The sequence below is a fragment of the Lonchura striata genome, chromosome 31 (genome assembly GCF_050655825.1).
Source record: "Lonchura striata isolate lonStrDom1 chromosome 31, ASM5065582v1, whole genome shotgun sequence".
In the NCBI taxonomy this organism is placed as follows: Eukaryota; Metazoa; Chordata; class Aves; order Passeriformes; family Estrildidae; genus Lonchura; species Lonchura striata.
Window position 1 is genome coordinate 1,343,517 of NC_140733.1, and position 27,613 is coordinate 1,371,129.

At 48.2% G+C, this 27,613-nt stretch overlaps 2 protein-coding genes across 2 annotated transcripts; one reads left to right on the top strand and one right to left on the bottom strand.

Moving 5' to 3' along the window:
• Positions 1 to 39: 39 nt before the first annotated feature.
• LOC144248414 (uncharacterized) lies at positions 40 to 27,611 on the bottom strand. Its single transcript, XM_077790588.2, is given in 3 exon segments — positions 40 to 2,691; positions 14,595 to 14,597; positions 20,316 to 27,611. Coding segments are annotated over 3 exon segments (2,322 nt in total). The 5' UTR covers positions 21,464 to 27,611; the 3' UTR covers positions 40 to 1,520.
• On the top strand, positions 11,494 to 12,402 carry LOC144248408 (uncharacterized). Its single transcript, XM_085563696.1, has one exon. The coding sequence runs from the start codon at positions 11,602 to 11,604 to the stop codon at positions 12,400 to 12,402; it is 801 nt and encodes a 266-aa protein (XP_085419822.1). The 5' UTR covers positions 11,494 to 11,601.
• Positions 27,612 to 27,613: the final 2 nt, after the last annotated feature.

A 27,613-nucleotide genomic window follows, 5' to 3' on the forward strand; every position in this document is an offset into this window, starting at 1 on the left:
AGGTGGCATAAAACAAGCAGGATGGCTCATGTGACAGTGTTGGGAATAAAAAGTTTTAATAAAAGTCAAAAATGAAAAAGCTTTTTACAGAGAAAAGCCAAGTCAGGGCAAGAGGTTCTTGCTCTTGCTAAAACACTTCACAAAAGCAATTAACTTCTTTTGTTCTCTTCTTTTCTAGGGAATTGCTTAGGTGGGACTTTTTGGCTCCTGTCCAATTAGCTACCCTTAAGTTTGAGGTGAAGTCCACAAGGTCCTATAAGGTGTCTTTCAACCAAATTGAGGAGATAAACACCTGGCCTTTTGTCCTTTTTAAGGGAACAAAAGGTTAACTTGTTTACTCTGTCAACAGAGGGCACATTCTTACACGTGTCCCACCATGTCTATGTCCTACCATGACCACATCCACTAACTTAGTTCAATGTCTATTTTTACTTCAATATTGGATATTTTAAAGGGATAAAGAGAAATGAAAACAAAATCAAGGCCAAAAGAAAAAGACTTCCATGTCCATGCCGGCTGAGGATCCACGTGCTTGGGTGGAGGGAAGAACCTTTTTGGTGGAGTTTCTACCCCACTGTCTCCAAAATCTTGGTCTTTTCCCCAGTTTTTCCACCATCTGGCTGCAGAAGACACCCTTGGGCAATAGGAAATCAAAATCGTGGAATCCCTGAAGTTGGAAAAGACCTTGTCCTGGTTCAGAGCAAATTTGGGAGAGAACCTCCAAAGGGATTCCTCTGGAAAGCAGATTCAATTGGCTCCTCCCCCAGCCAGTTTGGTAAAAATACCTCCTTGGAGAAAAGTCGAAAAAACTGTTTTTTAAAGAATAAAACCTAAACAATATTAAACAATAAAACCTCTTGCTGCTCTAAAAGAGAGACAAACTCAGGAAGTCCCTCCGTGGGTTGTAGCTCAGCTCACTCAGTCTCTTATCAGTCCCTCCGGTGCTGGAAATGCCACAGTCCAGGCCTGGCCCGCTGGGCCACAGGTGTGAGCTGCCGGTGCTCTTCTGGGTGTTCAGGCCAGAGCAGGTTTAAACAGGTCCAAAGAAAAGGGAAAAACAGCCACAGTCCAGGGAACTTCTCTGCCACAGCTAGCTAAAACTAATTAACAGCAAAGGAGAGATCTGTACCTCTGTCTGTCCATCTGCAGACAACCCGGCCCAGGAGCAAGAATGTGGAGGAGTGAGTGCAGTTTCTGAAAACAAACTCTGCCCTTCTCTCCCTCCTTTGCTCTCGGAACAAGTCTTAAAGGTGCAAAAATTATAACTCACTATAAACAGAACAGACAACTGGAGATACAAGCATCATATAGTCAACCTAGGACATACCTCCAAGACCATTCAGTATTCCTTGATGCCACCAGAAGATAGGATTGAATGCAAAAGATTTTATGGAGTTGGAAGTCATTAAATCTGCTCTCCCCAAGGAATTCCCATTGTTGGTCTGTGCCCCAGTGGATGTTCCTGCCACTGGGTTTATCTAGGTGCCCAGAGGGAACGAGGAAGATGTGGAGCCTCCCAGTCAAGAGTCTTCCCAACACAGATAACCAGGCCCATAGATCACCAAGACTGCCCAATGAAGGTCACTGAGGATCATCCAACATGGATCCTCCCATAGGGAATGGAGCTGGGAGGAGCATAAGAAGCTCTTCCCACCTTTGGGGAACTCACAGGGCTCCCCCCCTTAGTGGCGCCTCCTTTGGTGTTTGATCAAGGCTGATCTCTGTGAGAAGCTCTTCCCACACTTCCCACACTCGTAGGGCCTCTCCCCGGTGTGGATGTGCCGGTGCTCGGTGAGGTGGGAGTTGTGCTTGAAGCCCTTCCCGCAGTCGGGGCAGCGGTAGGGCCTCTCCTCGGTGTGACTCTGCTGATGTACGAGGAGACTGGAGCTGATCTGAAACCTCTTCCCACACTGGGAACACTCGTAGGGCTTCTCCCCGCTGTGGATGCGCTGGTGCTTTCTCAGGTCTGAGTGCCACCCATAGCTCTTCCCACATTCCAAGCAGGTGTAGGGCCGTTCCCCAGTGTGGATCACCTGGTGCCGAATCAGGCCTGAGCTTTCCCTGAAACTCTTCCCACATTCCCCACACTTGTAGGGCTTTTCCCCAGTATGGATCTTTTTGTGTTCCGTAAGCTGGGAGTTGAGGCTGAAGCTCATCCCACACACCCCACACTCGTAGGGCTTTTCTCCAGTGTGGATCCTCTTGTGTCTCCTCAGGCCAGAGCTCTGCCTGAAGCTCTTCCCACATTCCCCACACTCATAGGGTTTTTCCCCAGTGTGGATCCTCTGGTGTTGCATCAGGTAGCCCTTCTGGCTGAAGCTCATCCCACATTTACCACACTCATAAGGCCGATCCCCAGTGTGGATTACCGAGTGCTGTATCAGGCTGCTCCTCTGGCTGAAGCTCTTCCCACATTCCCCACACTCAAAGGGCTTTTCCCCAGTGTGGATCCTCTGATGTTGGATCAGAATGGAGTTCTGGCTGAAGCTCCTCCCACACTCCCCACACTCAAAGGGCCTCTCCCCGGTGTGGAATCTCTGGTGAAGTCTCAAAATGGAGCTCCACCTGAAACACTTTCCACATTCCTCACACTTGTAGGGCCGTTCCCCAGTGTGGATCACCTGGTGCTCGATCAGGTGGGAGCTCCGGCTGAAACCCTTCCCACATTCCAAGCACTTGTGGGGCTTCTCCCTGCCACGAGGCTTCTCCACCAGCTCTGAGCTCTGGCTGGATCTCTGCCCACCTTCCTGGCTCAGGGGGGCTCTTTCCTCCCTGCAGCTCCCTGGGCTGGGTTTGCTGCCACTCCTTGTGCGGGATCTCCAGGGCTTTTCCTCCTCCTCCATTTCCTCCATTTTCATTCCTCCCCGGGAATGAAAAATCCTGGTCTGGGGGAAAAAAAAAAGAACAGAGCATCTTGGACTGGGAGTTTCTCCTGTCCCCACTTCATCTCACCAAGTCATTGGGCATTGTGTGTCTATAAGAACCTCCAAAACACCAAGGTTCAGCATAAAAATCCTCAAAACTTTAAGACACAGATCAAAACCTCCCCAAACATCAAGATTCAGTAAAAAATTCCTCCAAAACATAAAGATTCAGCCCCTAAAAAAAATAAAGCACCAACATTTAACCCAATAAAGCTGAGAAATGCCGTGATTCACCCCTGTGAAAATCGTGGAACCCCTCAACAGTCACGTGCTGCATGTGGGGTGACAATGCTCCTGGGGCTGAGGGGAGGCTATAGATACAAGGAGGTATGGAACCTTGTGGTGATCCTTGTTTCTGCTCCTCCTCCTCCGGTGTCCCTATTCTTCCTCACACTCCTCTTCCTCCTCCTATTCCTCCTTCTCCTGCACAATCCCACCCTCTCCTGCCACCTGCATCCTTTGACCATTCTGTTCCTCAAGCCTGCTTCTCCTTCCCTTCTCCTCCTGCCCCCAGGCCCAGCACCCACTGCCGGCTCCCTCTTCCCCCCAGCCCCACCGCATCCCAGCGCAGGGGCAGGGATGGAGCTGGGGCAGGTCGGGCTGGGGCAGCGCTGGGCTCTCGGCCGCTCCCGCCCGCACTCGGTCCCCACTGCAGCCGCTCCCGCCAGGACAGCGCGGGGGGGCCCGGCCTTGGCGCTGCCCCACTCCCACCTCCCCAAATTCCCCTCGCGGGGCCATGGGGCCGAGGGGGGGCGCAGGTGGGTCCCGGTGGGGAACGCGGGGAGCTGCGAGTCTGCCTGGCAACTGGTGAGTCATCAGCGCCGCGGGCTCTGATTGGCTGAGCTCTGCCCGAGCCCTGGGGCTGCAGCACAGAGGGGACACCCTGCTCCAGGGGGGATGTCCCACAAACGGGGGACCCCATGGAAGGAACCACAGGAAAGTGTCTTTACAAACAGATGCTCTAAAGCTGCTCGGAGATAGGGCCAGGCAACTTTTTTATGTAAGGAAGTGACAGGAGAAGACATCGGTTTCAGAAAATTTTATTAATTGATGACACAGACTGCTGCTCAGCCAAGGTCCTGCTCTATTCATGAACTTCCAGAAGAACAACAAAGACTTAACAGAGCCATTAATATCGTTTGCTATATGAAAGTGGGGTGCATATTAATGGTGTATGTAGTAGGTGGACTGGGATATCTGTAGCTCTCAAGTACTTCAGCCAATTAGGAAAGAGAGAGTGAGATGTGGCCAGGAGAATTAGGATGAAAAGGAGGGCTGTGTCCTTCAACAATTGGAGAGATCCCATGGGAAATGTCCCATGGCCTCTCCCAGTTTTAGAAATGAAATTACTTTTACAGTACTCCTCTGTATTCTTTGTGGACAGAATCGTCTGGTGATGTCAATTTTCCCGCACACCCTGGGGCTCATCCCGAATTCCTTCCACCCTCCGGGGCGGCGGGCAGGGAGTGCAGCTGAAGGTGCCTCACCCACTTTGGGTGATCGGCTCCCTTGGCTGGCAGTGGCACTGGGGATTGATTTGGGACCCGGGAGTGACCAGGAGACAGATGAGTGACACATCAGGGGGTCTGTGAAGAGTCAGCAGGGAGAGAGCACTGAAAATCTCATCAGTGAGTGCCCTGGGATCCTCGGGGAGTGAACATGGCAGGGCACCCATGGAGGGGAGAAAAGGGAAAGCCAGGGACGGTCCTGGCCAAAGTGATGATTATCCCAAAATGTCTCTGAAGGGTCCCCTGGGAGAATGTTGAGGTAGTTTGCATATTTCCCCAGAGGTAATTAAGGACATGGACACCCAAGGGGGGCAATAAGGGAAGGGGAGAAGGGATTTGGACAACAGGGGATGGATGGGGTTGGTGTGCTGGGAAGGGATCGGGTGAAGAGAAGTGTGCAGGAATATGGTTCAGGTAAGAAGCAGCAGGAGGAATCTATGTGGTAAGAAAAAGGATGATGGAAAAGAGGAGAAAGAGAAAAATACAGAGGACTGAAATGTTTTTCAGCAGGGTCTTATCCTCACATTTGCCAGCTGATCCAGATCCTTTCCATCCCCGGTTTCCAGGAGAGGAAAAGCAGGAGGTCAGGATGCCAGGGGTTTCTCTGCGGTGGCAGCGGCAGCACCGGGCGCAGAGGTGCGGCACCGGGAGCACGGGCTGGGGCCTGTGGGGAGCTGCGGGGCCGGGCCGGGGCTGTGGGGCAGCCGGGGCTCAGCGCCGGGCGCTGCCTGACCCCACCAGCCCCGGGCAGGGCCGGCAGTGGCCCCCGGCCCCCAGGAGGCTGTGGGACGCTCCGGCCGCTGCCCGGCCCCGGGGAGCTGCCGGCCCTGCCCGCCGGGGGGGCCGCCTTTGGACACTGCGGCAGGACAGGCACCGGCTCTGCCACACGGGCTGGGCAGGGACCCTGAGCACAACGGGGAACACAAAGGAACAGCTGGGAAATGCAGAGTGCACATGAAGGATCAGGATTTTCTGTTCAGGATTTCGTTTGGGTCCCTGCAGAAAGGAAAGGTTTTGCAGAAAGCTCAGCAGCTCTCAGAGGATGAGCACCCACAGGCAGTGACCGGGGCTGCAGGAGTGGCACAAGAAGCCCTGCAGCACTTGGGCACAAAGGCACAGCAGCTGAAGGCAAGAAGGGATGAGCAAAAGGCCAAGCTGAAGGCAAAGGCCATGGCAGAGTTCCCTCAGCCCCTGAGGGATCAACCCCAGGGCCCAAGGGGGCCCCAGCACCCAGGGCATGACGGGGTCGGCCACAAGCACCTGGCAGAGGCATTGCCCTCCTGGCCAGGGCAGAGCCCACCCAAACAGCCCCTGGGAAGGAGTCAGGGCTCCAGCTGCAGCCCACAAGGACACTGCAAGCACAGACAGCAGCACCCTCAGCAGGAGCAAGTCCACCCCTGCATGGACATGGATTGTCAGGGCTCTCTGAGCTCCCATCCCACCGAGGACCCACCACACTGGAGCCCTGCACAACATTCAGGCTGGGTCTGCATCCAGAGGAAGCCTCTCCTGATGGACACATGGGCCTCTCCATCCACTCTGAATATTACACCTAAAGGGGGAAAATTGTAAAGGAGTGTTTTCATTATTAAGGGAATAAATGGGAAAGCTGAGCTGGTATCAATCATTTGTTCAATCACTATTAGGAGCTGTGGGGGATAGGTTTGAAATAAACTAATTTCTTTTTCTTCCTACTCTGATTGTAATTAACTAGGAAGGAATTTGATGGTGGCATTGTAATATTGTAAAAGGTGATACAGAGGCTATTGCTGCTGTACCTTTGTGTCAAATGTCTGGCAAGGCCTGTGCTGAAGGGAACCCAGAGGTGTGGGCAGCCCCAGGGAAAATTTGATGTGGAGCCTCTCCAAACTACTTGGAAGCAACCAGGACAAGTGGTGTCTAAAAGCAACACCCTGTTCCAGGGGAGGGAAGGAAGGGCTCACAGCCTGGTATGGAGTCCCTGCTAAAGGCAGGGCTCTTGGAGCCAGGGATGTCTCCCTACAGCACTCCTATCCTGCCAGTCAGGGAATCAGATGGCTCCAATGAGGAGGACAAGAACAAGTGGTAGACAAAGCCCCAGTGAAATGGCTGAATTTCCTGGCTAAAAATATCTTTTGAGTATTGGGGAAAAAAAAAAAAACAAATGGTAAATGGTGGAGAAAAAGGTTAAATATTTGGGAAATACTGGGACTGAAGATTCCTGGTGAATTGACCCAGAGAGGCACTGGGCAATCTCAGAAGTAACATTTCCCTGGACCAAAAAGGAGCTGAGACAATTTTGAGGATAAATAGGGAATTACACAGCCTGGATTGAGGATTCTCTGTTCCAGCCAGAACATTGTAGGACTTTTTAACCTCAGACAGCCTCCATGCTGTGGTATAGACAGGAGAAAGAGAGCAAAACTTGAGAAAATGAACAACCAAAAATATTGATGCCTCAGCTCTGTCTCTTCCAGACTCAGAAAAGAAATTGGAATTGTAGGTGAATGTTCAACAGGGCCATGCCAAAGGAATCCTTGGGCCAAAATGTTTCACCCAGTGGCCACAGTGGCCTCATTGTCTGCAGAATTGTGCAGCCACAGCTTCAGCGGGGACCCAGGACCAAAACCTGATGACAACAGGATCTCCAACTGTTCCAGTCTGCCATCAAGTTCAAGCTTTGATAACCAAAAGAGCCTCGCAATGGATGAGCAGTGCTCGGTTATTACAGTGTGAAACTTGTTCAGTGGCACAGGAGGATTCAGAACTGAGCACAGGGGAAGGGTTTAACCCAGCCTCCTGTTTGAACAGCCCACAGAGGGGGTGGGAAGAAACCCAGCACTGCATTCAAGTGACACAGCTCCAGACCCAGCCTGGGGGAGATTCAGGAGACATTGCCTGGCCTGAGGCAGAAAATGTCTTTGTGGATGGCTCTTCAAGGGCAGCAGAAGGGAAAAGAGTTCCAAGACACGCTGTTATTGAGGAAAGGGTATCAGACAAAGCGCAGGTTACCCCCATGGTCAGCTCAACCGGCACAGCTGTGTGTGCTTGTAAGAGCCTGGCACTGAAATGCCCTGAGCAGGAAGGCTTCAATATCTTCTGGTGACACCATCTCACCTAACAGGGGGGCAAAAGCAATTCTGACTGCTCAGCAACCACTGGATCACTTACTAAGGCATTTCTAAAAGACATCATTCCAATAAAAGGGACTGTGGAAGCCATAGACTCAGAGAGCAGAACTAATTTTGCAGGAGAGTTCCTCCAGGGGGTTATGGCAGCTTTAGGAATACAAATGGGACCTCCAGAACCCCTGGCACCCCCAGAGCTCAGGCTGGGTACAAAGAATGAATGGGGATAAAAAGAAACACCTTTAGAAGCTGGGGATTAGATAGTAATAGTTTCAGCAAGTTTTAGAATGGATTTTCTCAGTGAAGATGGAGTCTCCAGCACCCTAACTTTTGGCTATTTATGGAGAAGGCACTGCACATAACAGCTGAGGCTTCCAAAGTGGCTCAAAGTGCAGATGTCTGTTTAGAATGGTGAAGGACATAGGTATGATTCACTAGTAACTTTCAAATACCTGCTCTAAAGCTGGAGTTACTCAAAGAAGAGAGAACTACTTCAACACTTGTAAAGAAGCACCATTTTTTCCAAATCTAATTTTCACATGTAGCTGAATTTTTCAAGAATTGTGTTTTTTATCATACTATGAGTGCAAAACAATCTATAAGAAGTGTTTAAAAACAGATTGTTAACAGGAAAAAGTGATCAAAAGATCTATTTCCTCTTGTATTAACAATTGAAATATGACTGAAGAAGGGATCAACTCTGCAGTCCCCTGAACCAAACTCACAACTTCTTTAACAGCATGCTCAAAGTTTTCTATACTTCAAGCTTTTCTAGAAATTTCACTTTCTTAATTTCTGCTGTTTCTGTAGCCCCAGACCCTGTATAGTTTATACCAGCTGCATTCTACAGAAGGGATACCCAACTGAGGATACAAATTGCCTGCTGAATGGCCTTCTCTGACTCCATGCTGTTACTTTTGGCCTCAGATGGCACAGAAAATGCTCTCCAGTTGACTTGCTTCCAAATGCCAAAAAACCCCAACCCCCAAACTTTTAAACATAAAACAGAAGGAAAGCTTAATTATTTGAGTTAAAATAGCACTGCAAAACAGTTATTCACAAATATAGCAATAAAAGTGTTATAAAAGATGTGCCTCCTGATACATAAAGATATCCTGAAGAATGATTTTGTATTGTTTATATACATTCAAATTTAGTTTTCATCTTTTTTACTGAAAACTGCGTTTTCATAGACAAACAGAATTTTTTCCTATAACTGGATATCTGCCTGGCAGACATAAATGTTTCTGTCAAACTCACCATTCTGCCATGGATATCAGAAGACATCTTGGAGTGACATGGACAGGGTTTTGCTTCCTTTATTAATGTTTCCATTCTTTGGTTCTCACGTGACCTGTGTCATTTCTTTATTTAAATTCAGAAGCTCTTGCCAGAATACTCTTTCAACTTTGTTTGTAGTCGCAATGCAAGAGGTCTGCAACTCTTGCTTTAATTTGGGACAGGATTTATTTCTTCTTGTAACTGAAGACTAATGGCAGACATCACCTTCCTCATTTCTCCTGAAGTAATGCCTCAATTCTCTGTCTGGGTTAGCTGGCTAAATTATTTCCTTTCTAAATAGTCAGGTTCTGCTCTGTATAGAGAACTGTGACTTTCAGTGCTTAATATAAGCAAGCACTGAGAGGAGGGATGTACTGAGAAGACTATTTTCTGCGAGATACATATAATATCCTTTCTGCTCCATGTGTTCCTGCTGCAGCCTCAGTTGTAGCTGCAGGTCCAGAGTTTGATAAGGATTTAAAAAATGTTGGTCACCACTTAGGGTCGATTAGACTAGCAATGTCCAGAGGTTTAGAAATTGCATCCTGTAGAAAAGGAGTTTTTCCTCAAAAGCCTGTAAAATGTACAGGGTCACATAGACCAGAAACCTCATCTTTCCCTTATGTCAAAATGGCTCCTAGCTAAATTTCTGGGACCCTCTATGCTAAAATAAGAGAGGTTTGTCAAAGTAAAGCTAATAGTGGCAAAATTCCTTAGCCCAACAAATCAATTGAAATGTCAAGTGCAAATTAAGGATCAGAAAGGAGAGAAAGAAAATAAGAGGTAAAAATAGTCTAACAGAGGCTCCTGACTTAATCATATCAACAGCTGAAGTTAAAAGGTTAGCAGAGGTTGATCTGACTGTTAATGTTTTCTCATCATTTTGTTTATGAGAAAGAAGAAGGGAAGAAGCCTTCCATCCCTGGTATCAGGTTAAGTTCCTCTGCTTCAGTGGAACAACTCAGTACTCCAAATATAAAAGCTCCAAAGAAGCTCACACAAAGATGTTTGTCTCGAACTGTAATTGGAGTAGATCCATTTGTTTGTGTAATTGCCACCATGGTGGAAATCTGTGCTTCTCTATTTGTGCAACTGCAAATATTTTCTAGGAATGAACCATCTGAATTTTAATATCCCATAGATTCAGTGCAATACAGCATATTACAATATCTTGACCTTTTCAGTGTTCCATAAATTGATTGTCTGGTTGTTCCTGTCCCTCCTCGTTTACAGGCCTGGAAACCTTAGAAGAAGAGGTAACATGGCTATCTCTGAGTCGTATCTTTTATATTTATCAGCATTTCCAGAATCACACTTCTAGTGTCTTGAAGGCTTGACAGAAGTTACATACTGTGTGCCTGAGGTGCAGTAGCATATAAAATCATGCCAGAAAAGGCAGGGATGAGTGCCACAGGCGGGCTCACAAAGTTCACCACAGGTGGTCCTGTTGAAGGTCACATTGGTTGACCAGCATTGTTATAAAATTGTGATCTCTCCAGTGAGTTATTCTGACAGCCAGATAAACCCCAGCTAAGTAAATATCATGGACAACCTTCAACCAACCAAATGTAACTGTTTAATTAATGTGCTTTTCCGAAGTAAATTAAAAAGCAGAGGGAAAAGGCTTCTGGTCTTTAAAGGATGCATAAAGCAGAAAATGAAAGATCTGAATATGAAAGGGAGAGAATCCTCTTAAAGCTGAGGATACAGTGGTAAGAAAAATTATTATTCATTTGCAGACATCACCTCAAACTGATGGACTAGTGAAAAGAAGATACAAATTTTAATAACTGCAAATGTTGGAGTAAGATGCAGAGAAAGAGCAATTGCCACTTTTTCATTGCTTGTCTTCCATCAAAGAAGGGAGAGGGGAAATTCACATTTGGTAGTGTTTATTACAATTATTATGCCCTCAAAAAAAAAGAAAAAAAAAAAGCCGCCAACCCCACAATTATAGAACAAAACAGAAATGCTCTGAGGTGGCTCAAATTCTTCCTCTGAGACTAAACGCAGATATTTTTTCTCAAGATGCTTTTTCACTTCCAGATGTGCCTTCAGGTCCAACATGTGCCTTGAGGTAAATTCCTCTGCCTAGTGAGTGTGCAGCTGAAGAGGCTATTACTGTTTTGGTAGCTTCCTACAAGCATAGCTCAAGCCATCTCATCTGCCCCTTCCAGCAGCAGCAGAAAGAGGTGTTGAGGTGTTTTGTCTCAAGCGCAGAACAGAACAGGATGCAGATGACATGCATCACCTTTTGAAGTCTCACATCCAGTCTGGGGTAGGGGGAGTGCTGTGTGGCTGTGAGACAAACTACATAAGAGAGCCTGAAACGCAAAAAAAGACTTCAGTTCCTTTCTTCTCTGCATCGGGGCCATGATGAGTTCCATGACCGGGCTGGGACGGCGGGCGGGGCTGGCCTGTGATGCGCTCTGGGCTCTGTGACAGCACAGGGGCCGTGTCACAATGGGGGCAACTATAAAAGGCCCCAGGCCGGTGCCGCTGCCCCAGTAGAGCCTCGGCAAGCGGTGAGTACACAGCAGAGGGGAGAGGGGGCTGGAGGAGGGCTGGGACAGGAGCGCCGGTCCCCGGGGCTGCCCCGTCTCCAGGGCCCAGCGCCGGGCGCAGCGCCTTGCTGGGGCCGCGGGGCGCGCGGGGCAGCGGTGCAGCCTTGCCAGCTGCCGGGGGCCCTTTCCTTCCTGCCACCACATCCCTGCCGCTCCTGCCCCTCACTGCCTCCATTCCGGCCCCACTGAGCCCCTCCCGTGTGTCCTCCTGCAGACCATGGCTTTACTGTCACTGCTGTTTGTGCTTGTGCAAAGCCTGATCCAGTACCCCCAGCCAGCTGGGGATGGGCTGGATGAGGCCACGCGCCAGAGAATGCGGGAGCGTCAGGAGCTGCTGGACCGTGAGATGGCCCAGCTGATGCAGGAGCTGGAGCAGGGGCCCCTGCAGCAGCAGGATGAGGGCTGGGGAGCCATGCTCTTTGGTGCCCTGCAGCAGTGGCCATTCTGGGTTCTTGCTGGCATCCTGCTCCTCTTGGGCCTGTGGCTGGGCTGCAGGAGAAGGAGCTGTGAGGCCAGCAGCAGCAGCAAGGACCAGAGCTCCCGCAAGACCTTGGGAGATGAGAGAATAACTGAACAGGAAGAAGACACCGCTGATCCAGAGGAAGGTGAAGAAGACAGAGATATGACTCTGGAGGCAGAAAACAGCGGCACTGAAGATGACAGAGAAGGCAGTCCTGTGGCTGCAGATGATGGCAACAAGCATGATGCCATTGAAGACAATTATGATGTGAAGATGAAGGAGGACAGCGATGTCAACAGTGGCAATTATGATGTGAAGGAAGACAGCGATGTCGACAATGGCTATCACTTAAAGAAAGAAGGACAGAGTGATGGGGATATGCCAGGAGACACTACCACTGAAGGAAATGAAGAAGAACCTGGCAATGTTGCTGGAAATAAAGAAGATCTAGAGAAGCAAATAAAGAAAAAACTAAGGATGTACAGGTGGACCAAGACAAGGACACTGGAAAGGAAGAAGGAGAAGGAAATGAAGAAAAAAACAATAGTGTTACTATAAAGGCAGGCAAAAACACTGATGTAAATGAAGGTGAAGACAATGTAGATGGAACAGAAGAATACATGGATGTGAAGGTGCAGGAAAGCAGACGTGCCAATGACCAAAGAAGTAAAGACTGGACTGGGCAGGAAGATAGCAATCAATGTGGGAATGAAATTGCCCATAGTGGTTTTCCTGCACCTGAGGAAGTAAATAAGGATGTGATAGCAGAAGATGGCAATGATAGAAACAAGGATGAATAACAGGCTGATGTGAATGTGGAGGGAAACAAGAATAATGATAGACAAGAAGAGGAACAAGGTAATGTGGCTGCCAGTGAAAAAGGTGGCAGTGATGGTGGCAGGGAAGAAAATGCCAGTGGTGGAATTGAAAACAGAGAAGACACCCAAGATGCTGGGAATGAGAAGGACATCCTTTTAGTGGATGGTATAGAGTGGCCTGTGGAGGACCTGGAGAGAGGCTGCTCAGTGACAGCTGAGCTGATGGAGAGCTTCACGTGTGTCTTTGTGTACAGCGTGAGCAATAGCTTTGATCCGGTGCCTCGAGTAGCCATCGGGGTGGGCAGTGCCTTTGAGGGCTGGAGCCCCCATGAGTGGGATGGGGTGTACCGTGTGCTGGTCCCACTGAATCCCCCGCCAGGGCACACCTTCCACCTAGAGCCAAGCAGTGCAGGGCAGACGGCAGCAAGGACCTTCAGCGTCCGTGTGGAGCTGGTGTGCACGTGTGAGAGCGAGCAGCTGGGCGAGAAGCTGTTGTGCCTCCTGCACCACTCGCAGGAGGAGCTGCGGCGGAAGCAGAAGCGCAGCCTCCTGGAGACACTCTGCACCGGCTCCTACCTGGATGTGGAGAAAACCTCCCGCTGGTTCTTCCAGATGGTGAGATGCTCGTGGCTGCATGTGCCTCAGTCATACTCATGGCACTTGGTGTTTCAGCCCTGCAGCCGGTCCTGCCAATTCCTGCTGAGCAGAGGCAAGAGGACCCTGTCAGTGGAGATGCTTTTTTGGGTGTGCCAAGGGGACTGACATCTTTGTGGTCAACCAGCCCTTAGAGGCCCAGAAAGGCAACTCCGGTAACCTTGTGAGCAGTCAGCCTGCCAAGGCCAACATCCTCACAAGAACAGCATGGCCTGAGACATTCGCTGTGGCGGAGGCAAAATTCTTCCAGCACATTGCCAGGCAGATACCATGTAAGAGGTTGCACCTGAAATACCTGCAGCTCTTCACCTGCATGCTGAGCGGCACAGGTTTTTCCAACTCTAACTGGAAGACTCTGGTCATGCATGTGTTAAACATCTTACCGCCGGTCTACTGGCGCAGGAAGGAATTTCCACTGCGGCTGTGGGACATCATGGCATACATACAGCTCTGCCTGAAATGGAAACGCCTGGACCATTTTGTTCTAGGCAACGAGAAGCTTCCTGCAGAGATCAGCTTGCCGCCAGCAATGCAAAAGGTTGAGCCACTCAACCTCTTTGAGTACCTGGCCCGAGATCCAGATGCCCACAGAAAGGCAATGGAGGCTTATGCTCAGCTGCACTTTCACCTCTGGATGATGCTCTCCAACACTGAGAAGAATTCCCTGCACAAAGCTCTGATGGAGAAGTTCGCAGCTGATTGCTGTGACGTCGACGCTTTGTGATTGTTGTATTTGTCCGTGGCAATCCTGAAGCTGCTTTCCTGCTCCTGTGAAAGGAAGATGCTGCAGCACATGGTTTTGTTGTGCAGACACTTCCATGAGTGGCCTTGCCCTTCACCTTCCATTTACAACAGTGCTGTTGCCTAAGTCAAGGAGGCAGAAACGGGCTCCACCTGCACATCCTTGCAGAAGAACAACAGTGAAGCTGATGGAGGTTGCTTGGAATACCTCGAAGACAGCAACCTAGCCTATTAGGGACTTAATGTAGTTATTTAGTGAGTTGTAGTTTTAATTAGACTTGTTTCTTAGCATTCATTCCAGAGGCCCTTTAGTGTTGGCAGTATATAACTATTTTGCAAAGCTACCCTTAGTGTAGAGAAATAGAGTTTAGACTAGATTAGTTTAAACCCTTAGTTTAGAGAATTACCCTTAGTTTAGAGAATTCCCCCAGTTGCTTGTCTGCTTTTAAACAATACTTGAATATCTATGTTTGAGAAACTAATAGAAGAAGTTAAGTTTTTCAAATTGCCTGAAATGCGTCATTCTTTGTACGTAACCCTCTATATCTTTGAGAATGTCCTTCCTATACCTCTATCTGAAATAGACTCTTTGCAAACAGAGATGTTGGATATATTAAGTATGCTGTCTCTTGAGCATTTCCATAGAAATGCTTGAAGTTTGAAGTGAAAATGCCCTGAAATGCCTGAAATTTTGCAGCAGAGTACTCTTGAATTTTTTTAGCAATCTTTGGAAAGATTGCTGAAGTTTTCTTTACACAGTCACTTTTACAACTCCTAGGGAACAATTTAGTCCTAAAAGATTGAGCTACCCTTCAGTAATAGCTGCCCTTCAGCAATATCTACATATATATGTGTGAAGAAATAATAAAAGAAGAAAAATTTCTCAAATTGCCTGAAATCTGTCCTTCTTTTTATTTGACCCACCATTTATAGCAGAAAACAAAACAGGTCCTGATAGAGGCAGCTAATTAAAGGAAGAAGAAGAAGCTTCAACTTCTGAGTAAAAAACTACAAATGAACACAGTGATAGTTACAGCATGGTCACACTGTCTAGGTGTGCTCTAACCCTTGAGCTGTAGTGCAGCAAATTTGAGTAAAGTAGCAGTGTCTTCCGAAAAACAATCTATTTTCCCTCCATATCCAAACTAAAGCTGTCAATGTACCTGCCATTAAAGCAGTTAGTCACTTACATGGGGCTGCAGGGTAAAACATTGCTTGATCTGCTCAAGTCCCCCAACTTTTTCTGTGGCATTTAAATCCTGAGAAGATATAAATAACCTATCTTTATCAATTTGGCTGATATTTAGCTTTGAGCAGCATACTAATTCATAGTAAGGAGCAAAGTGCAAGAAAAAACAATACAAACAGTAGAAATGAAAATAATATGCAGGAAAAGAAAGGCCAGTCATGAAGCAGGTGAGAGCAGCCACCCCACAGTTTCCTAAAGCCCACAAAGATTTGCTCTAGGTGGCCAATCAAGCTTTTTGGTTCTTTGGCATATCTCAATTCTTCCTTGCTTCAGGTACTCTGTACTTCTCACCTCCTTCCACCAAGGCAGAAATAGGCTGTAATAAGTACTGCAACCCAAATCCTCTCAGTCCCCAAGTATTAGTGAATTACTATCCAAAATAAAAAGGCTGCTTTAACCCCCAGCTTGCTCAATGACAGTGCCTTCAGTCTAAGGAGCAAGGTACACCCAGGAGGATTCACAGCAATGACACAAGGTTCAAATGTCGTCATGGGCAGTCAATCTTCGCTTTGTGCTCTGTGAAGCATGGCCAGTGGGCAGCGATTTAATCTCTTCAGTCACCCCTGGTTAAAAGTGCACTGGTTTCCTCTTCTTTCTTTGCCTTTCAAGGTCTTCCAAGCCAGAAGCAAGGCAGAAGCTCACAGAAATCTTGAGGTAAGAAGCAGTGTCCTTCCAAGGATTCTGACCTTGCTATGGCTCACATACGAAGCAAATCAGCCCTGCAAAATAGGACTTCTCTGCATTTTCCATGTGGATCAGAATATTCGAAAATAACTGGAAAGCTTGCTCTTTCAGAGTCATGCAGGGCTTAGGCAATTTTTTCCATTAATGTATATTGACACTACTTACCATTTCATTATCTGTTCTCCTTGTAAAATAAGTTGTGTAGCTCTGAATTTGATTTCTACTGCTTATGCTTATTATGGCAGCATGGTTCTGTCACAGTGTTTCCAAGAGAAGAGATAATTGTAGAGAAAAATTTATGAGAACAATAGAAACTTCTAGGATGGACAAGCTCTCAGGCTCTGTTTCTTCAGTTCTGGAAATATTTATTATGATTACAGTGCATTAAAGACACAGAATTGTATGAGTATAGGGGAAAATACCCATAAGTACTTTTGTCACCATCTTTAAAAAGCCATTTAAAGTCATCACCATTCAACTCAAATTCTTTAAAATACTGGTTTACATATTTTAATTGTTGCTGGCAAGGAAAGTTTAGTGCTCATGATTTTTCTGTAAGGCTGCATCCTGACCACAGCTCATATAATCAATTTTCAGGCTCCTCATAATGTTTTCCTGAAGTATCCAAAGAAAAGAAATGCACCTCATACAGAAATGATGTGAAATACAATCTGACATCAAAATGACCTGAGGTACTGTTGTTCCCTAGAAATGAAATAAAATTTAAAACAACATAAAATACTTAAAGTATAGAAATGTTTCTGTATCTGGCAGGGCAAAGTAGCACAACCATCCCAGGAGGTTTGTTCTCATTTTCATTATCACTACTGTATAGTCCACACTTCAGAAAAAATAGCTCTGTAAATTTTGGTTTTGTAGTTTTTAGCTTTAAACAATTCCAGAAAAATTGGGGGACAAAGTGGGGAGTGTTTATTTTTTATTCAGTCTTTTCAGTGGTTATTTTTTTCAGTCCATTATCCTACTGTGGCTACATTATGTTCTTATGCTCAAATTTCCAGATTTGACTACATGTATTTAAAAACAACAGCAGAGGATTTTTTTATTAAAAGCATTAAAAACAACCACTTGAACCATGAGCCATTTTACCCAGCTCTGATACTGAATTTCTTTCCTTTGTCAGCTCTATACATATGTCAGAGATTGAGGATTTTTCTTTTTATGCACAAACTCTGTACAGTAATTGCATCTTCTATGGAACATCAAATCTTTTAGCAAAAAGACCATCGTACTGAAGGAATACTTGGTTATATAACTGGGAGATATAATCCAGAATAAGTGCTTGGCCCATGCAATAGTGACTGATATCTCAACATGTCAGAGTAAATGATGGAATTTAATTGTTAAACTTTTTCAACATGGAAAAAAATCCCACTGACAGTGATTGCTGTTGGTTTGATCTGTATCTTGGCAAACCCCCAGATTTTTAGTCAAGCAAAAACAAGAACAAAAAATTTAGTTTCCCCTGCAAATATTTAAGGATTTTTATTGCTCACAGAATACTGGAAAGTGACAACAAAAAAAAAGAGAGAAAAAGAAAAAAAGTGAGAGACACCTGCTTCTGTTAGTGACTCCTGCTTGCAAGTTTGTTACTCACACCATTGGAGGCAGGAGAGAATGAGCACCTGTCCCCAGGCTGAGGAACTTGTATGGCACTGCACAGTCCCTATCTCTGCACAGTGAGAAGGATGGCTGGGGCTGAAAAAAGCCCCATTCTATCTTTTTGAGGAAGAAAGGAAGGCAGCTGCAAGAGTTTTAGGAGTGGCTGACAGCTGAAAGTATGACTTGTGAAGATGCTCTTTGATGAATGTACAGCATACGTGGAGGAAAAATAAGTTTGCCAAGTGCAGACATCTTCTATTCTCTTATAGCTAAAGCTGCTTTGATCTCAACCTGACAAGCGATGTGTATATTATACCACTGAAACCACTTTAGTCTTTTCAACTCAATAAACAAATAGCCCAGGGACCTAAATGCGGGATGACCACGCTCCAGCACGGTGTGGGTGGAGGGAGGCAGAGATCTCTGAAGGTTGCTCTTGGGGAAAGAGGTTTATTGGGGGTGTAGGAAGGTCCGAGCCTCGTGCTCTCAGGCGTAGCATGTGGCCGGGTTTAAGAGGGCAGGGGAGGGGAGAGACAAAAGGAGGGTTTAGGAGAGGGGAAGCTCCAGGGGGGGAGGGAGAGGTTCTAAGAGGGGAGGAAGTTCTAAGAGAGGGGAGAGGTTCCAAGAGCGGGAAGAGGTTCCAAGCGGCTGCATGGCTTCTCGGAGCCCCCTTATCAGGGGCTCCTAGGTGGGCTGGGATAAGGCATGGGCCAATGGGGTTACAGACACTGATGTTTTAGGGGCAGGTACAGAGGTGCGGGATGAGCCACACATCTTCTGGGGGGTGAGATGGAACAGTCCATTTCACTCCAGGATTCATCCAAGGACAGAAGTGACATCCGGCTAGCTGGGAGAACTTTTCTCATCCTAGCTGTATTATTTATGAACAATCATATCTATCTATCATCTGCAACACTCTGAGTTGGATGCACTAGAGCAATACTATCAAGAGTTTCTCAGGAGCTCTAAGCAACAAAACAGCCTTTACTGGGAAATTTAGAAAAGCAGTGAAACTTTGGCAAACGTTTTAATATGGCATTCAATCAACAAAAAAAACTTCTCAAAGCATTGACTTGGCCCATTCAACTTCACAAACTCTGAGCCTGTTCAATTTTAAGTTAATCAATATTTGCAAGAGTACAGAAATAGAAGAGGTAAATACCAAAGGAGAGAACAATAAGATTACAGAGAAGCACACACTCAGCTACCAACTCCTGGATTCCAGCAATGTTCAGATGGAAATTCCAAGAGGAGGTAGAGTCAAGATGTGTGCTTGCCTTGTGGTCAGCCTTAAATACCCCTTGGTCTTCCTGGGCTCTTCCCCCAGGTGGGACTTGGGGTCATTTGGTCACTCAGGAGCTGGGCTGGGGCTCCAGAGGTGGCTGTGGAGCATTGCCTGTGCTGTGCCAGGGACTGGCAGACACTGCTGGGCTGGGATAGAGGCACTTGGGGATTGGGGTTCCAGGGCAGGGCAGGGCTGGGGTTCCAGGGCAGGGCAAGGCTGGACCTGCCCCTTCCTCCCCTACACATGAACTGTTTGCAGCCACCAATCTCCTCCAGTCTGTCACAACAGTCAATATTGGAGGTGAAATCCCAATATGGCCATTGCTATGGTCAGTTTCCATGGCAACCATCCCCAGCCCCTGTTGCTATGGTCAGTCCCTGGGCAGCTCCATGGAGACCCCATGCCAGGGGTGGTTGCCATGGACACCAGCTCAGGCCTGGAGCTCGTTGCCATGGCAACCATTGGCACTCCCATCCCCAGGGTCATGGATCCAGAACCACAGAATTGGCTGAGCTGGGAGGGACCCATCAGGATCCTCGAGTCCAACTGCTGGCCCTGCACAGGACACCCCAACACTGCCAGCCTGGGCCTGGCAGCGCTGTCCAAACGCTGCTGGAGCTCAGAGAGCCCTGGAGCTGTGACCCTTCCCTGGGGAGCCTGGACAGCCCCAGCAGCCTCTGGGCAAAAAGCTTTTCCTGAGATCCAACCTAAGCCTGCCTCGACTCGGCTGCAGCTGGTCCCTCCACTCCTGTCCCTGGGCACCAGAGTGAAGAGGTTCCCTCAGCCCCAGCCAGGGACCCACTCCCAAGGCTGCTGCCATGGCCACCAGGGCTGGCACCAGCTGGGATGCTCGGTTTCCACAGGCCGGGGTTCAGGAATGGCATTCCTCAATTTCCTACTGCTGCTAAAACCGCCCTGCCATTTGCTGCCCTCCCACCTACCATAGAAAGCACAAAATGCAAAGATTCCAGGCTGGAATAAGAACAATTTACTGGCAACAGCAACAAGATAAGGAACAAACAGAAACAGAAAAAATATTGACAACAGAAGGGATAAGAAAAACTGGTTACAGGGAAAACTACATCACCATCAATTGTATCTTCCTGGCCACGTGTTTCCTCCTGCATGGAAAGGACACCCGTCTCCTCAGGGAAAGAGAGAGATTCCCTTTCCTACCCCTGGCAATGACCTGAGGTGGGAGTGAATGTAGTGACAGGGCCATGGCCAGACCCTCATGTCCTTCAATCCCACATCAGGCCATTGGTAGGGGCAGGAAAAGGGACAGGTGTCTTCCCAGCATGGATCACAGGGAACATGGATCACCAAGGCTCTTCCCAACATGGTCCTCCAATGGGGGATGAAGCTGGAGCAGTGCACAAAGTTCTTCCTTCAGCTGGAGAATTTTCAGGACTTCCCTTACTGGTGGCTCCGTTGGTGTCTGGTCAAGTCAGAGCTCCATGTGAAGCTCTTCCCACACTGGGGACACCCATAGGGCCTCTCCCCAGTGTGGATGCGTTGGTGGCTGACAAGGTTGCACTTGTGCTTGAAGCCCTTGCCACAGTCGGGGCAGAGGAAGCGCCTCTCCTCAGTGTGAATCCGCTCATGCAGGAGGAGATTTGAGCTGCTGTGAAACGTCTTCCCACAAGTGGGGCACATGTAGGGCCTCTCCCCAGTGTGGATGCGCTGGTGCCTGATGAGGTGGGAGTTGTGCTTGAAGCCCTTCCCGCAGTCAGGGCAGTGAAAGGGCCTCTCATCCGTGTGAATCTGCTGGTGTCTGAGGAGATCAGAGCTGCTGTGAAACCTCTTCTGACACTCGGGACACTCGTAGGGCCTCTTCCCAGTGTGGATGCATTGGTGGATGATGAGTTCAGAGCTCCACCTGAAACCCTTCCCACACTCGTAGGGCCTCTCCCCAGTGTGGATGTGTAAGTGCCTGAAAAGGTGGGATTTGCAGCTGAAGCCCTTCCCACACTCCCCACACTCATAGGGCCATTCCCCAGTGTGGATCATCAGGTGTTGTTTCAGATTGTTGCTCCTCCTGAAGCTCTTCCCACACTCCAAGCACTTGTAGGGCTTCTCCCCATCAGGAAGCTTCTCAGGGACCACCAGCTCTGAGCTCTGGCTGAAGCTCTGCCCACCTTCCTGGCCCAGAGTGGGTCTTTCCTCCTCAGAGCATCCTGGGCTGGGCTTGCAGACCCTCCTCCTGTGAGATCTCCAGGGATTTTCCTCCCTGTTGGATTCTTGCGCTGTGGAGTTGCTCAAAATGGCCTCTTCCATGAGGTTCTGCTGCAGGGATTTGTCCTTCCTGGTCTCCATCCTTAGTTCCTGCACTGCGGGAGGAAGGACAAGGAGAGGATGGGATTTGCCTCCATGCCACAGGGAAGGGCAAGGAGATCCCCCCAGAGTATCTCCAGCAGGAGGGCACCGGCAGCGGGGCTGTCCTGCAGCTGGGGGCCAGGCTGGGCTGGGAGATGGAGCAGGAGAGAGGGGGAAAGGGGCACTGACTTCCTCCTCACCTGCCTCGGTGTCCCAGGGCATCTTCCTCTTCCTCGCAATCTTCTTCTCCATCTGGAAAATATTTGGGTATGGGAAATCCTGTTTTGGGAGGAAAACAAGGGATGAGCACAGTGAGTTTTGTACTGGTTTGAAGGCAAACCAGGGGGAGAGTCTAAGCCAGAATGACAATTGAATAAGAAAATTAAGATCAAGGCAATGATACAGAAACACTGGTTTAAACTGACAGAGTTAGGATTTAACCTGACACCGCGTTTGGTAGCTGTCAGATGAAATGGTGGCTGCAGACTGGATGGAGTGATGAACGTGATTCTGTCAAAGCAGTGATCCTGTAGAAGGGTCTGGTCTTCTTCTGAAGGTCCAGTGGTGCTTATGGAGCTCTTGTCCTCTGGGAATCCAGTAGGCAAGGTGGTCGTGGTGTTGCAAATGGTGAGATTATATCCAGGCAGGAATGCTTGGTTCCTCCCCCTGGGCGGAGCATCCCACAATGGGATGATGTAATTTTATCAGTGCTGCAGTGACACTCAATGGCCCATTAACAGAAGATGGACCCTGGAGGGCATTATCAGGGCTGAGCCATGGAAGAGATAAAGAACACTGCCCCACCTGTTGATAACAGTTTATGGAGATGGTGACTGAAAACACTTTTGGTTACATCTGACACTGAAACCTGAAACAGTGAGGCAATCCCTGCTCGGGGTGGGGGGTGAACACCCCCCCTTTACCCAAACTGGCTCAGGTGTAAAACCCCCACCCTGGGAAGGCCACGCACACAGGGGACAATGTCACACTTGCCCTGCTCCAGGGGAGATCTCTGTCCCTGTCACTCCCTTGCTCTCTCTTTTTCTTTCCATCTCTCTCTACCTCACATTTACTGTTCAATAAAATCCACTTTGGATTTGGTCTTGTTAGCACCTTAATTGGGGCAGAGGCATCTCTTTAACAATTTTATTATCCAGAATTGCAACATTATTTTGCACAGTGATTTCAGGGCTCTGTTGTCTGACCCCAAGTGCCTTTGACAACAGCATGGTTCCCTCCTCTGAGGAGTTTGTGGCTCTTTCTGGAGGAACACTTGGAAACTTGGATGCAGCTTCCTCTGAGTGACTTTTGGGAGAATTTATGAGGAAAATAGCTCTTGTGGGTGACCAGTTTAAAGAAAATATTTTGTTTTCCTTCTTTGAAAAGTCTGTTAAAATCACTGGAGGAAAGGGAACAAATGATACCAGTGAGACTGACAAGCATCATTCACCCCAAAGTGAGGAACACAAGGCTACTTAAATCCTACAAGAAGCCCAGCTCAAGTAGCTAAATTCCCAAATAACTCCTGAATTCATGGGCTTTGTGGGGAGAAGCATTATTTTCTTGGTCCCTGTCACTTTTGTAATAGCTACACAGACCTTTCCCTTCCTTTTATAATCTGTATTGGGCCAAATTTCCATGGTTTTTTTGGGTTTTTTTTTTTTTTGGAACCTGCCAGCATCTGAGCTGGAGCTGTGTTGGAACTGATGGAATTTGGAGTTGCCACAGAATTGCTTCTGTTTTTGGTCTATTAATGTTTGGGATTTGTTTGTGTTTCCATCAGAAATGACTTGTGGGAAGAGCAAATCTTCCTCAAGGCATTTTATGGAGGGTTAAATTTGATTTCTGCTGAGTTTGTTTTGTCAAGTGCTCAGGTGATGCTCAAGGGGTCTCTGGTTTTGGTTTGGCCCTAATTTACTCCTGATTTGTCTTTATCACTTAAAAACACATGAAAAATGACTAAAAAGAGTATTGACCAGAGATGACAGAAGTCCCACCAGTTAAGAAGTATTTGAGGTGGAATTTACTGTTTGGGAACATATACTGGAGGATTTGTGGGTTCTTGGGGCATATCTGGTAGTATTCTCCATATCTTTGCACTCCAAAAGCCAAGGTGGATTGGTCTGTCACCTCAAAGTGACTAAATCCTACCTCAAAATGGCTGTTTCCCACCTCAGTCCCATGCCAAAATTGCTCAATTCCTCAGCCTCCAGGATGAGATGGGGTTGGAAGGCGATCGGGAGAAGTGAGATCCAAATTTGAGGTTGTGGGGTCCGGATTGTGCGGGGCTGGGTGGGTGTGATTTATTTTGATAATAAGTAAAACTATCAGAATTATTGATTTCTGTCCCATTCATTTTCTGTCAGTTCTGGTTTGCTTTTCAGAGTGCTGCCTTCTCAGCTGATTTTGTTTGTGTCCTCCTGTCCCAGACTGAAAAGCAAGATGTGTTCTATTTGCCATCTGTATGGCAGCTGTCCTGTGTTAAGTGGGCAGTTTTTCCTTATCTCTTTCACAATCAATCCTCCCTCAGAGGAGACATCTGCTGATAATGGGCTATTGAATGTCACTGCATGACTGGTAAGAACTGTAACATCCCATTGTGAGATGTTCAGCCCAGAGGGAGGAGCCAAGCATTCCTACCTGCATCTAGTCTGGAGATTCTGGCCCACCAACACAGCTTTTTCTGGGCTGGATTTCTCAGAGGAACAGCTGCCTCTTCCTCTTCAGAGGAAGACACCCTTTTCTACAGGATCACTTCTCTAACAGAAGCACAGCTGACACTCCTGCAGGACTGCAGCCACAATTCCAATTGTATTGTGGCCAATACCCTGTCCAAAAACGGTATCAGGTTATATTCTGACTCTGCCAGTGTTATTTCAGTTTACTGCATTGTTTATTTTATAGTTCTATTTTCTTCCCTAATAAAAAACAGTTATTCCTGCTCCCATATTTTTACCTGAGAGCCCCCTTTAATTTCAAATCTATGACAATTCTGAAAGAGTCTTCATTTTTCCATTTCAGGGGAGGCTCCTGCCCTCCTTAGCAGACACCTGTCATTCCAAACCAAAACACCTCCTTTCTCTCCTGCCTTCCTTTGCCTGCTCTGTTCCTCTCTCAGTGCCTCCTTTGACCCAGGGCAGCTCCCACCAAAGACCCTGCCCTGATTTAATTCCCAATCCATGAGCTACAACAACCATGGGTGAAGTTAGGGAGGTTGGCAGTGAAATGTCACTTTAAGATGTTGCTCCACTTGGCTTTTGACTTTTCCATAAGAGCTTTGCCTTCAAGGGCAGGAACATCTTTTCCTGGCTGGGAACTGAAATTCCAGCCCCTGGGAGTGTGTGCCATGGATCCCAGAGGGGCATTCCCGAGGCTCTCAGGGTGCTGCTCCTGCCGTGCCTCCCAAGGAGCTGTGCAGGACAGGGGACAAGGTGCAGCAGCTGTGTTGGTGCTGCAGTGCCACAACAACCCCTGGTTCCAGGAGTTTCCACACTGCCAACAGCGGTTCCTGGGTTCCATGATGCCCTGCTGTGTCCCCATGGATATTTGATGTCAGGAAGTCCTTCAGTGTCACAATGGCCACCTCGCTCCATGAGCTTCTGCAGTATCCAAATGGCCTCCTTGGATGGGCAGTGTCACCATGGACCATTGGCTCCATGCAGCCCCGCTGGGTCACCATGGACTCCTTGGTTCCATGAGCTTCTGGAGGTGTCTCTATGGTCTCCTTGGATCCACAGTGTCACAATGGACCACTGGATCCATGTGTCCCTGCTGTGTCACTGTGGCCCTTTGGTTCCATGGGACCCCAGGGTCACAATTGACTCCTTGCTTCCATTTCACACCCTCAGTGCCAAAATGGCCCCTTCGTTCCATGGGGAACACAAAAGATTTATAGAAACATTGAGCAAATCCTGCTTAACACAGCTGGGAATATCTGTTTGCACTCCAAAGAGAGGTTAAAGGTAAGGCTGGCACCAGCAGCTTCCATCTGCAACAGAGATCCAGGGAAAGGACAGGGACAGAGAATTCAGCTGGGAGACTCAGAGAATTCTGCTTCCAGTGATCATTTCTGGTCACACTGTCCCTTGTAGAAAGGTGACACCATTCCAGGCAGCCTGTACTGAGCAGGTGGTTCCTGAGTGGGGTTTGTTGTTTAGGAAACCTGCTCAGGCTTTTCCATTCTTTCTTTCCCCAGAGACAAACTTCTCCTGGGCCTGTGTGCAGGCAGAGCCCTGAGGAGAGCAGGTGGGACACGGTGCAATGGGCTGGGACGTGGAGCTGCAGAGCTCAGGGACAAGGTTCTGCTGCAGGGCACAGGGATGTCAGTGCCAGGTGGGCGATGTCAGACATGGTGAGGCTGGGGGTGCGGAGCAGCTTGTCCAAACAGGGTCAGCCCTCAGGGGGCTCATTCTTCTACATGCCCAGACCTCCTAAGGAGACAGTGAGCATCAAGATCACCTGGGGAATGCTTTTATCAGCTCTTCTCTGAACTGGAAACTAAGAATACTCACTTAATTAAAGAAAAATGTCATGAGGTGCACTTTGAAATCCTCCTCCTTACAAGAACTCCAAACTGACTCCAACCAGCTGCACAAGCCCTGGAGATTTGCAGACCATTGAAGGAAGACAAAGCTCCCCTGAGGGCTTTCTGTATTTTGATGATCCCCAACATGGATTTGGGACTCTGTCCAGGACCCTCAGGCACTGAGAGAAGGCTGAAGAAGTTGCTCAAGGAGTCAGAAGCAGAACTCCAAGTCCCTTGGAGCATCACTGGGCCCCACTGAGGGCAGGGACTGCCAAAGGCTCCCAGGGACTGGTGAGAGCAGATCCTTGAGGCCAGGATTGCAGGGAGCCCAAGGCTCAGAGCAAGGAACTGCAATGCTGAGCAAGGCCTGGGCTGGCTGGGGGAAGCAGAAAGGCCAAGCCCTGAGCCCAGCCTGGCACAGCAGGGCCTGTCCCTCACGAGTGGCTTGGGGCTGTTTGTGGGGCAGGGGGATGTGAGGGGCAGCAAGGACAAATGTCAGAAACCTGTGTGACCCTGCAGATCATCATGGAACCAAGGGGCCAGTGTGACACTGTGGGAAGTTATGGAATCAAGGGGATCATTGTGGCACTGTTGGGCCCATGGAACCAAGGGGCCATTGTGACACTGTGGGGCCTCATGGAATCAAGGAGACCATTGAGAACTCAGAGACCCCAAGGAACCAAGGGTCCATGGTGACCTTGTGCAGCCACAGTGTCACAGAGGAGCCGTTGTGACACAGCGAGGACACACGGAGCCGAGGGGCCATTGTGACAGATCAGGGCTTCGTGGAACCACAAAGCCATTGTGACATTGCAAGGCCTCATGGAAGCATGGGGCCACTGTGACACTGCAGAAGCAAGGGGAACATTGTGACACTCCAGAGCCTCATGGAACCAAGGACACCATTGTGACACTGTGTGGTGCCAAGAAACCAAGGGAACATGGAACAGGTCTGGCTAGCTGGGCCTCCTGGGGAGCATCTGACAGGTCTGGCTGACCTTGGCATGTCGAGGGCTGCTTCTCATCTGCCCCTGAAGCACTGGGGTGTAGGCCTGATTTTTTAAGATTTTCTAAAACCTTCTGAGTTTACATTCTTGTAGCAAAATTTCTCACACAACTTTCTGTAAATAACTTATTGCTTTGCATTCCTTCATAGAGGAGGAGAAATTTGATGGATGGTAGTTTTGTCCAGTGTCATTGGAGAGGTGGTACTTTCATCCTCCAATTCACTGTCACCTTTGGAAAACTATAAATGTTGGAGTCAGAAATAAACTTCCTTTATTTTACCATCACAAACGCAAAGGTGACTGTCATGTTTTCTCATGTCCCATAGTGACATTGGGGCTCTGGGCTTTCCTTCCTATGGGAGAGAACTATTCTTCTCCTCCAGGGGTCTATAGCCAAAACTGGAATTCCTCCTCCAAACTTCCTTATCTTGCAAGGATTGTTTATAGATGAAATATGCCAGGAGAGACAGATCTGGCTGCCTTGGCTACCCACAGGCCACCTCTTATTTGCCTTTCAAACAGTGGGACCATGTGCTTTTCTTTATTATGGGAAAAAAAACATCCATCTCAACCAGGTACCCATGGCCAAAATTGGGCATCTGCCTCCAGAATTCCCTATATCCAAGGATAGCTCCCTGACAGAAGCTGCCAGGACTGAGAAGTCTGGCTGGCCTTGACTTCCTGAGGGCTGGCACTCATGTGCCTCTGAAACACTGAGACTGTGCTTTCCTTCCTAATGAAAAGAATTCATCTTCCTGTCTAGGTGTCCACGGCTAAAACTGAGATTCCATCTCCAAAATGTCCTGTGTCCAAGGACAGCCCCTAGATGAAAGTTGTCAGGAGAGATAGGTCTGGCTGGCTTGGCCTAAG

Bases quoted from the DNA above. Each gene is read 5' to 3' on its own strand.
- LOC144248408 (XM_085563696.1), top strand. From the start codon at position 11,602: ATGGCTTTACTGTCACTGCTGTTTGTGCTTGTGCAAAGCCTGATCCAG.